The sequence below is a fragment of the Myripristis murdjan genome, chromosome 3 (assembly GCF_902150065.1).
Source record: "Myripristis murdjan chromosome 3, fMyrMur1.1, whole genome shotgun sequence".
Taxonomy (NCBI): Eukaryota; Metazoa; Chordata; class Actinopteri; order Holocentriformes; family Holocentridae; genus Myripristis; species Myripristis murdjan.
Genome location: NC_043982.1, coordinates 22259462 through 22273316, shown reverse-complemented (window position 1 = coordinate 22273316; position 13855 = coordinate 22259462). Strand labels below are relative to the sequence as shown.

Here is a 13855-nt window from a genome sequence, read left to right as displayed (position 1 = left end):
ATACTGGATAAAAATATATAAATATTCAAAAGCATTGCACGTATTAACTTGTTTCTGAGTGCTTATTCATTGCCCTTGTGTTTCCTCACCCACATTAGTCGACTGGATCATGGCAAAAATATTGCATTTTGCTGTATTCTCATTTAATTTTGATAGGTGTTCCCACACCTCTGAGTGCTTGTGTTGTAGTGAATGGGGGGCTGGGAGTGCAAGCTGATGACATCATTGTGAGGATGGAGAATTTCTCTCTCTCTCTCTCTCTCTCTCTCTCTCTCACACACACACACACACACACACACACACACACACAAAATATGTGTTCTTAAACTTTTTATGCACCCAGCTCCTTTTCTCACTTGGCCATTGCAGCTCACTCATGCAGTTTCGCTTTCATATGCACACACACACACACACACACACACACACACACACACAAACAGAGATACGCTTTGTGCATACTTAACCCTTTGAAACTTGGATCAACGTCTGATTTCTTGTATTTAAATGCTTGTGAAAGGCATCTGAGCACTTTTTTCCTGTAACATAAATTTAATTCTATAATTAAAATAATTATATATACAATAAAAATAAATTATATAATCAAAATATTTTATAGACGTTTCTGGACATTTTTCTCTAATACTTTGATAATTTTCTAATAATTTTCTCTCGTCTCGTCTCTCGTCTCTCTCTCTCATGCATTTATTTTCTTTCTTTTTTCTTACTTTCTTCTTACCTTCTACTAACTACTAATTTCCTTGCTAATTTTTTGGGTCATTTGTTGCTGAGTTGTTCATTGCCTTTTTCCCCATATTTTTGAAATAAATCAAGCCAAATTTGCTCAGGTTTTGAAGGGTTAAAGTCAGCTTTAAGACCTGTCATTGGAGCAAGACAATCCTCTTGACCAATTTGAGGTTATGCCATCAGTTATGAACATGCTAGTTTTTGCACACATGAAAAGCTTTAATAAATTGCTTAAGTGCCTGGACTTTGCCTGATGTACAACAAATGCGAACATAAATACTGATACCTACCATTTTGACCAAGCAGTGGATGGAGTTGCAAGGGAGCCTGGCCTTGTTTTGAAAACTGAAAAGTCCATCTTTTAATTTTGAACTGCCATTTATTTCAAAGCTCTTCCCACGCTGTTTATATAAATGCTTACAACAGTGAATTAGCTGTAACACTTCCATCCATTGGCATTTTTTTTCGCTTCACGATAACAAGATGTATCAGGGAAAAAAATACTCCAGTCACTACAAAACTCGCCTCCTCAGCAGTGATAATATTTCTGTAGGCTGCATCAAAGAAAGTCCCCAGACTCTTTAGGTCAAACAGTCAAAGACACGAGATGTACACACTCACCCACAATATGCATATATAACACGCTGACATGCAGCACATACAGAACATCTAAAGACATGCGCGAGCAGGCACCGCTGCACATGTTGCTTTCAATTAAGGCAGACATTGCCCTGTACCGGGAGGCTCTTGCTGTGTGTGTGGCTGCAGGAGTGGGAAACACAAACACATACACATACATATATAGACTAACATTTTATAGACCAAAAATATCTAAAAGGCTACAGCAGAGGCGTAGGAGCAGGGAGAGAGACAGAGTTATGGTGGAGAGTTAAATTAGGCGTGAGATTCCCAGTGATAGAGTGGATGAAGGATTCTTAGAAAATGTGAATTGATGTAGGCCAGGGGGAAAAGTAAGAAAGTGTATTCAGTGGGAGATTTGAGAGCATGTGTGTGGATGAGCTGGAAATGGGTTTCTGAGAAAGAGCGGGTGTGATAGTGGAGTCAGAGAGGGAGGATGGGAGACCAGATGAAAGCTAAAGAGAGGGGAGACAACTGGAAACATGTGCAAGTGAGGCACATAGCACCACTAACAAACAACACATAGAAAGTCAGTGTCAATCCTGTCGCACACACACATGCAAAATATGCATTTGTGTATGCATATATATATATATACACACACACACACACACACACACACACATACATACATAAATATACATCATATTCTTCCACCCTCACATGAATAAAATAAGTACACATGCATGCATTCACACGCATGCCACACACACAAACACATATATCCACCACATCTTACTCCCTTGCTCTCATGAATAAAACAAGTGAATGCATGCATGCACAGATGCACACAGACTTCCGGTGCACATGCATACACATACAAAGATGTGTCTCACATGAATCACGCATGCATGCACATGCACACATCGACATAAACACTTGCACACACACACACACACACACACACACAGCCTCTGTCTGTGCCAGAACTCTACAGCAGTGCAGCTTGTTAAATGGAGCATTATTTTCCTGAGCAGGCATGGCAGATGAGGGCTGGCAGACCTCTAAGCTTTGAAAATGGCATTAAGTGCTCCAGCGATGGATTACAGAAAACTTGTAGTTTTTGCTGCTAAAAAGGAAAAAAATACATCTCTTGAGTTCACACTTTTCTCCAAAAGTTTCCCATTCTGTTTTACTTCAAGCGCTGGTTGGGGAATTTTCGGAGGAAGAAATAATGCCTTTTGAACACAGTAGCTCCATGGTTAGCACTGTTGCCTCAAAGCAAGAGGGCCCTGGGTTTGAATCCCAGCTGGCTCAAGTCATTTCTTTAAGGAGTTTGCATGCTCTCCCTGTGTTTGTGTGGGTTTCCTCTGATGATTTTCCCCTCCTTCAAAAGACATGGATGTTAGGTTAATGCTCCTGTCAGTGCCCTTGACCAAGCCCATGGCTGTAGGATTTGGCCTCTGGGCGCTGCACTGCAGCTGTCCACTGTTAGTATCTAAGATGGGTCAAATGCAGAGGACAAAATTTCCCTATGGGGATCAATAAAGTAAAAAACTTAAACTTAATCCGATGCTGTAGGTCAAGCTGATTTAAAAAACATGGAATGCAGGGTGGTTATAGCCAACAGGGAAACAAAATGTTTTAATATGTTAGTATATGTTCACATCATAAGCAGTTCCAGAAACCCATTGCAAGGAGTTAATTTATTTTGAGTAACAAGAGAAACGTCAGCTGATGATGACCATGGTAATAGAAGGGTCTGTTCTGTCAATGTCAAAAGGTTGGCTGCAGCAAAAATGTTGGACGGCATTGGCAATTGTTGACTTGGTAGAGTTTCAGAGTATATTTCACAGTAAGCTATCTGTCCTCAGGTTTACGTAAATGGAGACATAACACAGACACTCCCCATTCATGTTGTTGTTAAAATTCATTTTTTTTTGCATCTTCCTGCTGAAGCTTATGCTGCCACTTTTCCTGTATCCTGACATTAAATATCCTGCCAAATATTTTCTTCTCACTCATGTGTTTTGTGTTACTGAAAAACAAATGTGTAACCATCAGACAACTTTCTTGCCTTAAATAATTAAAATGCTTAAAGGATAACTGTGGCTGATGAAAGCTGATTGCATGTTGTGACGTAAACACTTACTCACTTAAACTTTTTTCACTTAAACTTAACATAAACTTTATTTGTTCCACATAGTAGAAGAACAGAAAACTTTACTGCAACTCCTTGGTATGAATCTAACTGAATATAAAAAGGAGATAAAGGTGCAACAGAGCTAATATCACCTGATGTTTAATCTTGACTTCACAGCTGTATAACATAATTTGGTTTATAATTAGGTTGTAAACACACTGTAAACATCTTGCCATCATTGCATCCTTGAAAACAATTTTATAACCCGTTTTTAGTGTTTATTGATGATTTATAAAGTGTTTACAATCTAATTAATAACACAATTATAAACCATTCTTCAAGCAGCTAGGGTAATCTTATTGTAAAGGGGTGTCCATAATTCCTATTAACATTTAACACAAAATGGTAGAATTTTTTTTTTTTTTTTTTTTTTTTTTTTTTACCCTGAATTAAGTCACTTTTGATGATGGTAAATAAACAAAATAACAATAGGGCTTCGCACTGTTCCAGTGCTCGGGCCCTAATAATTGATCTTTGGCTGAGTCAGTGAGAGAAAGTGGGCTTCCTTATTAACATTACAGCGAAATGGCAGGAACCTCTTCCCCTTGCTTCACGTCTGGGTTTGAATCTCATTCCTGTGTATTAACTGCTGTGTTTTGTTGCAGAGATCTGTTTGCTGACACGGGGCAGAAGGACAGCCAGTGTCCGAGCAGACACGTACTGCCGTCTGTACTCACTGTCTGTGGACAACTTCAACGAGGTGCTGGAGGAGTATCCCATGATGAGGAGAGCCTTTGAGACAGTAGCATTGGACCGACTGGACCGCATTGGTAAGAGAACAACCCACGTGTCACATCGCTAAAATCATGGAAAGGCTGGATCACATTGGAATGAAAATGATCCTTAAAGCTAGGGTAAACAATTTAAGATCTTATATTGTATAATTCTCAGATAATCTTTACTGTATTGCTTAGAAAAAAAATCTCAAAGCTGCACTGTGTGAGGTAAGAAAAAAAGACTCATGATAATCATTTGTAAATGCTTCTAATGTCATATCTCAGTGCATAATAAAAATCCATTGGAAACAAAGTGATTCAGCATTAAACTTAGAAACAGAGGAAAGCAGAAGATAAAAGGTAGGGCCTCCACCGACAAACAGCTTCAGAGAGTGCTTCAGTTCAGTGCTTCAGTGTTTCATGCTTTTGCTCTAAGGCTTCATTTTCAATAATTCTCCTTTTAGTAAAATCAATCATTACTAATGTTTTATTATGGCCTTTTATATAGCCTTTTATTATATTACTTTTTTTTTTCTTTTACAATTCAAGTGTTTCAAATTCCTTCCTAAAACTACACAGAGCACAGTTAAAACTACAAAGATGTCACATTGCTGAAAGCTATAGTTGTGTCAGTTGTTTCATTTTAACTGAGATTGTACCTGTGTATTCATCTTGTCAGCATGCTCTGTATGTAAACTCAGGTCAGCTCAGAAGCTGCGCGCACATCCCAGACAACACCCCCAGGCTAATTCCAGGCTGAGTATTAAACCATAAGCACAAATGAAATCTGCACACTTCAAGGCTCCCACTGTAGTCAATATATCAGCATAAAGTGAGGTGATATAAATTGGCTGAAATAAGAGCCTTACAGTGAGCAGAGTGTCAAAGCACACTAATTGTATTCAGTCTGACTGCCCCCCTGCATGCATCTGGCCTAGAAGGCATGTCAAATAAGTAGATTTCACCAGTGTACATCCACAAAGAACCACTCTCTGTCTCTTATAGGCTTGGGACACCAATACAGAGAACAAACACATCTAAAACTAGAGTCAAACCTCCCTGGCAAAACTTTTGTGGTGGTTAAAAGGGATTCCTGTGCACACTCACAGCACTGAGTGAATTTACTTTCATGGTTATCAAGGAACAGCATGTCAGTCAACAGATAAGTGCTGCCCTACTCCTCACTAACATGCCACTTATAAGTATGCAGATTAAGCCTTCGTTTTGAAATCCCGGCATGACTTCACTTACACGTACAATTGATATTCCCTCCATATCCATCACTGTTACCAAGCTCAGCCCAGGCAGATGAAAAATTCACAATGAGAGGCACGCCTGTATCATCACTCTGCCATCTCTGCATGCTCTGCTTTATCCTCAGCTATGTTTAGAATGGAAGATAGAGAAATGGCTTAAGGGGGTCTCTTTGTAGAAAATGGCTGCTTTGAAATGATGTGGTGGGTTGATAGTGATGTTTCCGTGAGATTGTCTCCCGCTTAGTCCTCTCCTCTCTCCTGGGCTCCGATGCTTTCTGCTGGCTCTGTGCATATGCGCACCCATAAAAGGAAAACACCAACCTTTCCTCTACACTCCTTTCTAGTAAAGCCACTCACACAGCTAAGATACATTAATTAATTATTATCATAATGAACTTTGCTCAATCTGATAGGAGGTATGCGAGCGATAAATGGTCAGGTGGCACCAGAATCAGGTTGGATTTAGAGACAGCACCTCACAGTACTGCCTTTCTTATTGCCCACAACTCATATCACAAAATGGAGAGACTGACCTGGGCGTAATTGCATTTACAGTAACTGGCAGATTTCACAGCTTTTTTTTGTCAGCAGCAAAATGGATAATGGCCGTCATGTGAATTAACCTTGTCACTGTTAGTGCGACCATTCAATAATGAAAAATGGAACTTGGAGTCAGAGTTGCGTACAAATCTCTGTGAGGGACCGCAGGGTCAGCAGTTAGTATGCCCAACATAGTGATGCAGCTCCAGCCGTGTCTCTATGACCTTGTGCAAGGTTCTGCACTGACATTTGTCCAGGGAGCACGTGCATTGGTAGACTGACAAATTAAAGAGCACAAGAGGGGGACACAGGAGCAAAATCTGTGAAAATAGGTGATTGTGCCCCATCTTTTCTTTGAATCTGAAATTGCACAAGTGCTCTTTTTCATTACATTCGCCAAGGAGGTGAAACATCTGGCAGGGTGTTAGGTGATTGCCCCTGTCTGTCTGTCCATCCAGCTCTCAGCAGGATAACTCAGATAGTACTGGACATGATTATTTTTCCTGGTCAGTTGACCTCAAAGAGGCATGGCAGTAACACAAACTGCTGTAGTCTCCAGTTGATGTAACATCACAAAGACCAGTGGGGACCGGTGGCCACAGCATGGCTGAAACAGGACATTGCTTGGCACAAACGGGGCCATAACTTCCAGCTGCGACCTTGCCATTTTTGAAGGTCTGTGCTCTACTGAGTGCCTTCTTATTTATTTATTTATTTATTTATTCATTCATTCATTCATTCATTCATTCATTCATTCATTCATTCTGTGGCATGAGTCAGATTTTAGGAACATATCCCACTGATATTCTTGTGCTGTACAGTAGAGCCCCGTTGTGTTTGGCTGATCCCTGACCTTTAAGACTCTCCCTTTTGAGGTCTAGCCAGCTTGTAACAGGAGAAAATATATAGCCTAACTGACATCAAAGAGATAGATGTAGGTTTGGCCCATTATCTCACTGCAGCTCACACTTCTTTGTCCATAGTTTGTTTTGTGTTCCCTGTCTCTGTTACCTAGGGCTTCACAGGAAGAGCTTCTGAACATACACACACACACGCGTGCTCGCTTGCACGCATACACATACACAAACAGACATGCGCGTGCACACACACATATAAACACACACACACAAAGCCTACAGCTTAGGCTATCATGCCTTCTGAGCTTGTCCATTGGTAGTAAATTTCTCACCTTCCCCCCTTTGTGCTTTCTCTCTCTCTCTCTCTCTCTCTCTCTTTGTGCTCTGTCTCTCTTCCTTCCTTCCTCCCTCAGTCCCTCCTGTTATTTTCAGCTACATTTTTTTTTTTTTAAGTTTTTCTGCTCCTTTCAAGCATTTCTTGTACTACAGAGTGGGCTTTAGAATGTACCGGCCTTGTGAAAAGGAATCAAAGGGGTGCCAAGGTGTCACCTGATCACAGTTTCTTCCACTCTCTTTAATATTCAACATGCAGCCTTGTGGCCACCCCTTGGTATACACTAATGGAAAAAGTCAAGTGCAGAAAAGTCATGATCAGAACAGGACACTAATAACTGTCTGCAAGATTAAGATTAATTCTCCTCTCTATCTCATTCTCCCCTCTCTCTCACTCTGTGTATATGTGTCTATGTGCATGCTTGTCATTTTGTTTGTGTGTGTTTGCACTCTTGCAGGTAAGAAGAACTCAATCCTGCAGCATAAGGTGCAGCATGACCTGAGCTCTGGTGTGCTCAACTACCAGGAGAATGAGATCATCCAGCAGATCGTGCAACACGACAGGGATATGGCCCACTGTGCCCACCTCATGCAAAACGCCCCACCCCAGGCTCCGCCCTCACCAACCCCCGTAATCTGGGCTCCCCTCATCCAGGCCCCTCTGCAGGCAGCAGCAGCCACCACCTCAGTAGCCATTGCCCTGACACACCACCCTCACCTCCCCCCAACTCTCTTTAGACCTCCTGTTTCTGTCCTGGGCTCCCTGAAGGACCCCCCCAGCCGGCTAAAGAAGTTCCACACATTTGTTCCATCTTCCACAACACCTGGCTCTGCTGGGGACTCTCCCTCTAGTACACCCTCTAAACTGCGCACCGGGGTGGAGATGCCATTGCTGGCCTCATTCCGGGCCCAGCACATGACCTCAGGGTCAGGAGCAGCTGGATCCACCCAGCAGGCCTCAAGCAGTGGAAGCCACCGTGGACCTAGTGGGGCTACTGCTGGTTCTGGGTCTAGTGGAGCAGGGGCATCTGCCTTCCCTTTTGGACCATACTCTTCTTCTGGTTCTCCCTCTTCTAGCACAGCCCAGCTGCATCCACAACCACAACACCAGCAGCCCTTTCGCTCCAGCACGCCTCCTCTTTCAAACCTCTTCCATCAAGGAGCTACAGGTGGAAGCACGGGGTCAGGAATAAGTGGAGGGACAGGTGGAGCCTGTGGTGGTGCTACAGGGTGGTCCTCAGGTGGAGCAGTTGGAGGTTCTATTGAAGGGGCCACTGGAGGGGAATCTGTTTGGGCTGCAGAGGACTTTACAGCTGGTGTGACAGGAGGAGGTCCTGGGGGACACTTTGGAATAGGTGCGGCTATTGGTGGATCAATGGGAGGGACCTCTGGGGGATCAAATGCAGGGGTGTCTGGGGGATCAACTGGAGGGGCTACTTCTGGGGTGAGGGGAGTTGCAACCAGGGGATCAATGGGAGGGGCCTCTGGTGAATCAATGGTAGGAGCTACTGGAGGATCATTGGGAAGGGCCTCTAGTGGATCAATGGTAGGGGCTACTGGAGGATCGTTAGGAGGGGCCTCTGGTGGACCAATGGTAGGGGCTACTGGAGGATCGTTAGGAGGGGCCTCGGGTGGACCAATGGTAGGGGCTACTGGAGGATCAATGGGAGGGGCATCTGGTGGACCAATGGTAGGGGCTACTGGAGGATCATTAGGAGGGGCCTCAGGTGGACCAATGGTAGGGGCTACTGGAGGATCGTCAGGAGGGGCATCTGGTGGACCAATGGTAGGGGCTACTGGAGGATCATTAGGAGGAGCATCTGGTGGACCAATGGTAGGGGCTACTGGAGGATCATTAGGAGGGACGTCTGGTGGACCAATGGTAGGAGCTACTGGAGGATCATCAGGAGGGACTTCTGGTGGACAAATGGTAGGGGCTACAGGAGGATCGTTAGGAGGGGCGTCTGGTGGATCAGTGGCAGGGACTTCTGGTGGATTGGTGACAGGTGGTGGCTCAACAACTGGCCATAAAGGAGGATCTTCTGCTGGGCCAATCGGAGGGGTGACTGAGGGACATATTAGTGGAGCAGCAGGGGGGACTGTAGGAAGCCACAGAGGAGGGGCTTCAGGTGGAATGACAGCTGGAGTTCTGGGTTCCTCTGGTTGTCAGAGTAATGTGAGCCCTATATCCACTAACTCATCCAGCCCAATGCCAGGTCAGCTTCACCATAGCCAGCCACCCCCCAAGCCTCCTCAGGTAGGTTCATTACAGCAGTTTGCTGGAGGAGGCAGGACTTCTAGTGGCTTAAATCTTTTCCACTCCCCTCCACAAGGATCCCCATCCTCTAGTAGAAGTCAGCACAGCCAACAGCCTGCTGAGGGCTCCCCGTCTTCCCTGGGCCACTTCAATCTTGCAGGCCTACAGTCTGGCTTCCTGCCTCACCAGCTGTCCCTTGAGAGGTCCGCCCTGGCCTCGCTGGCCCAGTATGGCTCAGCAAATGCCTCCCCCTGCCTCACCCCAATGGCACCTAGCCCCACTGTTCAAAGCCCAGTGGCAGGCAGGACTTTCCAATATAGTGACCCCTCTAGTGCGGTGGGATCCAACAGCTCTCTGCTCATGCCTCAGTCTTCTCTCCATTCACAGCTTCCCAGCCAGCCACAGACAGCAGGGAGAGATTCTCCATTGGGCCGCTTCTCTGAGGACCTAAAACTATTGTCCGGCTCCCATCCCTCTCTACCCCAGGAAGTGGCCCAGGCCTTAGGCCACCCAACACCTCGCTCCTCTGTGGAGACTGGATATTACCCCTCGCCCTTCTCCTCACCCACCCTTGTGCCCAAACCTTGTAGCTCAGTGCCAGGACACATGACTCCTCCGAACCAGATGTCCCCGGGGCACCTTCATCAGACTCAGTCCCCCATGGGCTCCCCAGCCTTGCCTCTGCGAAGAGGCTCTGCTGCCTACTCATCGGAGCTAGAACCTCAAACTGTCCGCTCTAAACTCCCCTCCAATTTGTGAGGTTTGATCACACCCTCCTCTGCTCCTCCAGACTGAGACACAGACAGATATTCTCCATGTGTGGTGTTATTTTTTTCCATCTTCAGCCTTCACTGTGTTCCACCTGTCTGTTATTTTTACCAAAATTTTAAATTTACTGTGATTGAAAAGACAAACACTTCACCGGATAAGTCAGAGCTCTAGAATACTATTATATTTGTTTTATGCTTTGTCCGCCTCGCTCTTTTTTATTCATACATACTGTGTATAGATAGAGATACCGTATATTTAAATGCTATGTTAATCAATGGACTTGGAGGGTGTGAAATGATATCCATTTAAAGGACAGTCATTTTCTTTATTTACATAACTATGCCAAATTCATCTCTTGAGGTTTTGACAGACAGTTCAATGGACTACACAATAGTACTTTTTTCTGCAGGAACCTATGCACTAATACCTGCATGTGTAAAGGCTTTTTGTGTGTTTAAAAAAAAAAAAAAGAAAAAAAAAAGAATCTAAATTTTTAGCTAAAAAGACATGCTTCAAGACAGGCAGACTCTTTTAACATGTCATTCAGGATCACATATTGTCGATCCTCAGATGTATCTATTAGATTGTACTTATTTATCCTCTGTATAAACTTTGCAAAACCTTCTGGGAGATGGAGAAGAGATTTTAGGAAACCAAAAAGGCTTTTCCTGTGGGGTAATCAATTTGCCTCCTCTTTGGCCCTCTACCCTTATTTTCTATCACTGTATTGTAGTAACACTGTTTTTGAAGGGGAGTGGGGGTATTGTTGAACAAGCTACCCTCTATCTCAATATTGAGACATAACAGTGTATTAGCGACTGGCTTTCTGCAGAGTCCTCAATCATGTCCTAACAAGTTCACTATGTCTTCCAAGCTCATGCCGCTAATGTTTTTGGATGTGAAGATAATTTATCTGATCATGATCAGTGTGGGGTGCGTAGAAAATGTGTTTTTTTTCCTGAGTGTGTGAAAATTTGAATATGTAGGCGTTAGTGAGAGTGAAAGTGTGAAGCATTTGAACAGTCTGATCAAACTGATCAAAAGGAATTTTGCCTTTTCACACACACACACACACACACACAAAATACCAAGACTTCCATGATTACAGCTTGTGTGTGACATTGTGTACCACTTGGGCCCTTCAGTTTCAAAGCTAGGAAAAAATGGAATGGTCCAAGAACGACATTTTCCTCAGAGGCCAGCTGTTTAGCAAAAAAGTAGCGCAGACACAAGCTGAAATTTTAAATCTTATGGTATCCTCTGAAATACCTGATAACTGCTGGAAATGGAAATATGCCGCTCCATATTTAAGTTGTGCATTACTTCCTCTACTGTAGCTGCTATACAATCAACATAGACATGTCCCCTCATCGAATGTGAGCACTGAGTTTGAGCTGTTGAATGAATGTACACTTGTTGCTGGTAAAAGTAAGTATACAGTACTGTAGCTATTGTAGACATCCCGCAGGCAGGGTGCCCTAGGGGTTCGAGAGACTATTTCTTATCAAAAAGGCCATAGATTCTATATCTTCTTCAGCCAGTGTGTCCATCAGCAGCTGTGTCCTGCCAAAGTGTCATTTAGCAAGACACAGAAGCCCTACCCATTCATATATTGTAAGATACACAAGTGAGTTGGCAAATTGCCTAAAATGACCCACTCTTTACTGCAGGCAGTACATACAACAGTGCAATACTGCTACACTGTTGCTTTTATTCTGAATTGTTTGGAAATTTAAAATTTTGTTCTCTTTTTAGCCAACAGAAGGTGCAGGGAACATTCTGAGATACATGTTTTATGTCACACGTGGTGTATATCAGCACCTCAAAAAGAAAAGACTATACTTTTAACTGCATTGTGTGGGTGTGTACATAGGTGGATGGGTGCGTGTTCTCATTCAAGATATGATGGTATAGTTTAAGAAGGTGGTATCGGTAAACTCCCAAAAGGCAGAAGCAATTATGTGCAGCTGCGCATGTTTGTCTGCAGCTCACCACCAAGAGAGACCCAGGTTCCACTCAAACAGCTGGGTCCCTACCTCAGTCACAGCACTCAGTCACAGCAGCCTAATTTAAAAAGACATGCCTGTAACCCCCCGACCCTCACAGGCCATCAAGGACTCACTGACAGAGGTGCACAGTGACCATGTTCTCCCCTCATTACAGTTCCCAGTAGGCTCTGTAACAAGGTACCACACTACACACATGCTCACATATGGTATGCACAGACACACACAGATAAACATGTAAAGGCACCTAATAACTGCTCTTTTGAAAAGGATAATTGAAGATCCCGCTTTTCATCCACTATATTTTATGTTGGTGAATATCCTTGATTGAAACTGTAGAAGGCAAACCTATGACCAGTTGATTCCTCGATTCTTCCCTTTTCCATATAATTCATATTAGCCAGTCGGGTTTATATTAGCAGGTGGTCGTTTGCCTCTTAATAACTGTAGATTTAATGTGTGATATGCATTCTGGATGTGAATGCAGCACCTGCATGGCAGACCTGGGTAAAAATATAATTACATTTTCAAATACAGTTACCATTACATTTGTCATCATTTTTGTCCTTTACATAAGTGTTTAGACTTTTATCTTAAGAACTTTATGCAAGTAGTAAATGGTAGAATAAGTTAATACTTAGGCATCACCATATTCTCAAGTAATCTAGTAAAAATAAAGAAAGTTACATGGCAGGTCTGAGACTTAAAAAAGCTTTAAGAGATGAGGCTTTATTTAGAAGGCAAAGAGCATGGCAAAGTGGCAAAGTGTGTGCTGGGTTTTCAGTGTATGATGGTAGATAAGAGTGACTCGGTCTGATTTGAGTCCTATTCTGAAAAGGTTTAAGAGCTAGGTGAGGTGGTGGTCAGAGATATGAAAAATTTGCATTTACACTTGAAACATTCACAGTGAATTTAAACGAAAACAATGTTAAAATGTCTTTCTCACTAATGAATGTGGTAAAAGTTTGAAAATAAAATCTCAATCTTGATTATTAATGTCCATTATGATTCAACTTGTGGCCAACACTACTTATTTTCTCAGTATGTTGCTGGAAGAGACATCTTCAGCCAATGAAAGTAGTTCCAAAGAGTGCATTCTTTTTCTTCTGTTTTACCCATCTACTGAACAAGTCTCATGTCATTAAAACTACCAACTAAGTAACTAACTAAGTAACTAACTGACTGATTTACTAACTAACTAACAACCTAATGCAAGTCATTACGACTAATAACAAACTAACACGTCTTCAAGACTAATAACTGCTCTGCATGAAAATCCTCATATTTAGGTTTGCATGTGATTCTTTAACATGGATTAAACTAAAGTGTGCTCCGGAAAGAATTATCTGTGAGGTTCACAGAGATAACTTGGGTGTCAACCCTATTTTATTAGATATGAGGTACTTGGTTTAATGACCAGTGGGCTTAACTCCAAAAAAGTAAATGTGAAGGAGTGTATTGTCTTACACCAAGATATTTACATAGAATGTGAGCACACATATAGTATGGTAAAATCAAGTGTGTCCTTCAATTATTTAAAATGGACTTGTTGATTCTCTATTTTTTATTTGTTTTTTTGTTTTTGTTTTTGTT

At 42.8% G+C, this 13855-nt stretch overlaps 1 protein-coding gene across 1 annotated transcript in view; it reads left to right on the top strand.

The window, feature by feature from the left end:
• hcn4 (hyperpolarization activated cyclic nucleotide-gated potassium channel 4) overlaps positions 1-10753 on the top strand; it is a 97455-nt gene extending 86702 nt beyond the window's left edge. The window contains exons 7-9 of the mRNA XM_030048733.1: positions 4132-4296; positions 7687-8955; positions 9172-10753. Of these exons, the coding sequence (XP_029904593.1) occupies positions 4132-4296; positions 7687-8955; positions 9172-10244 (2507 nt within the window). The 3' untranslated portion in view covers positions 10245-10753. The remainder of the gene's footprint in view (positions 1-4131; positions 4297-7686; positions 8956-9171) is intronic.
• Positions 10754-13855: the final 3102 nt, after the last annotated feature.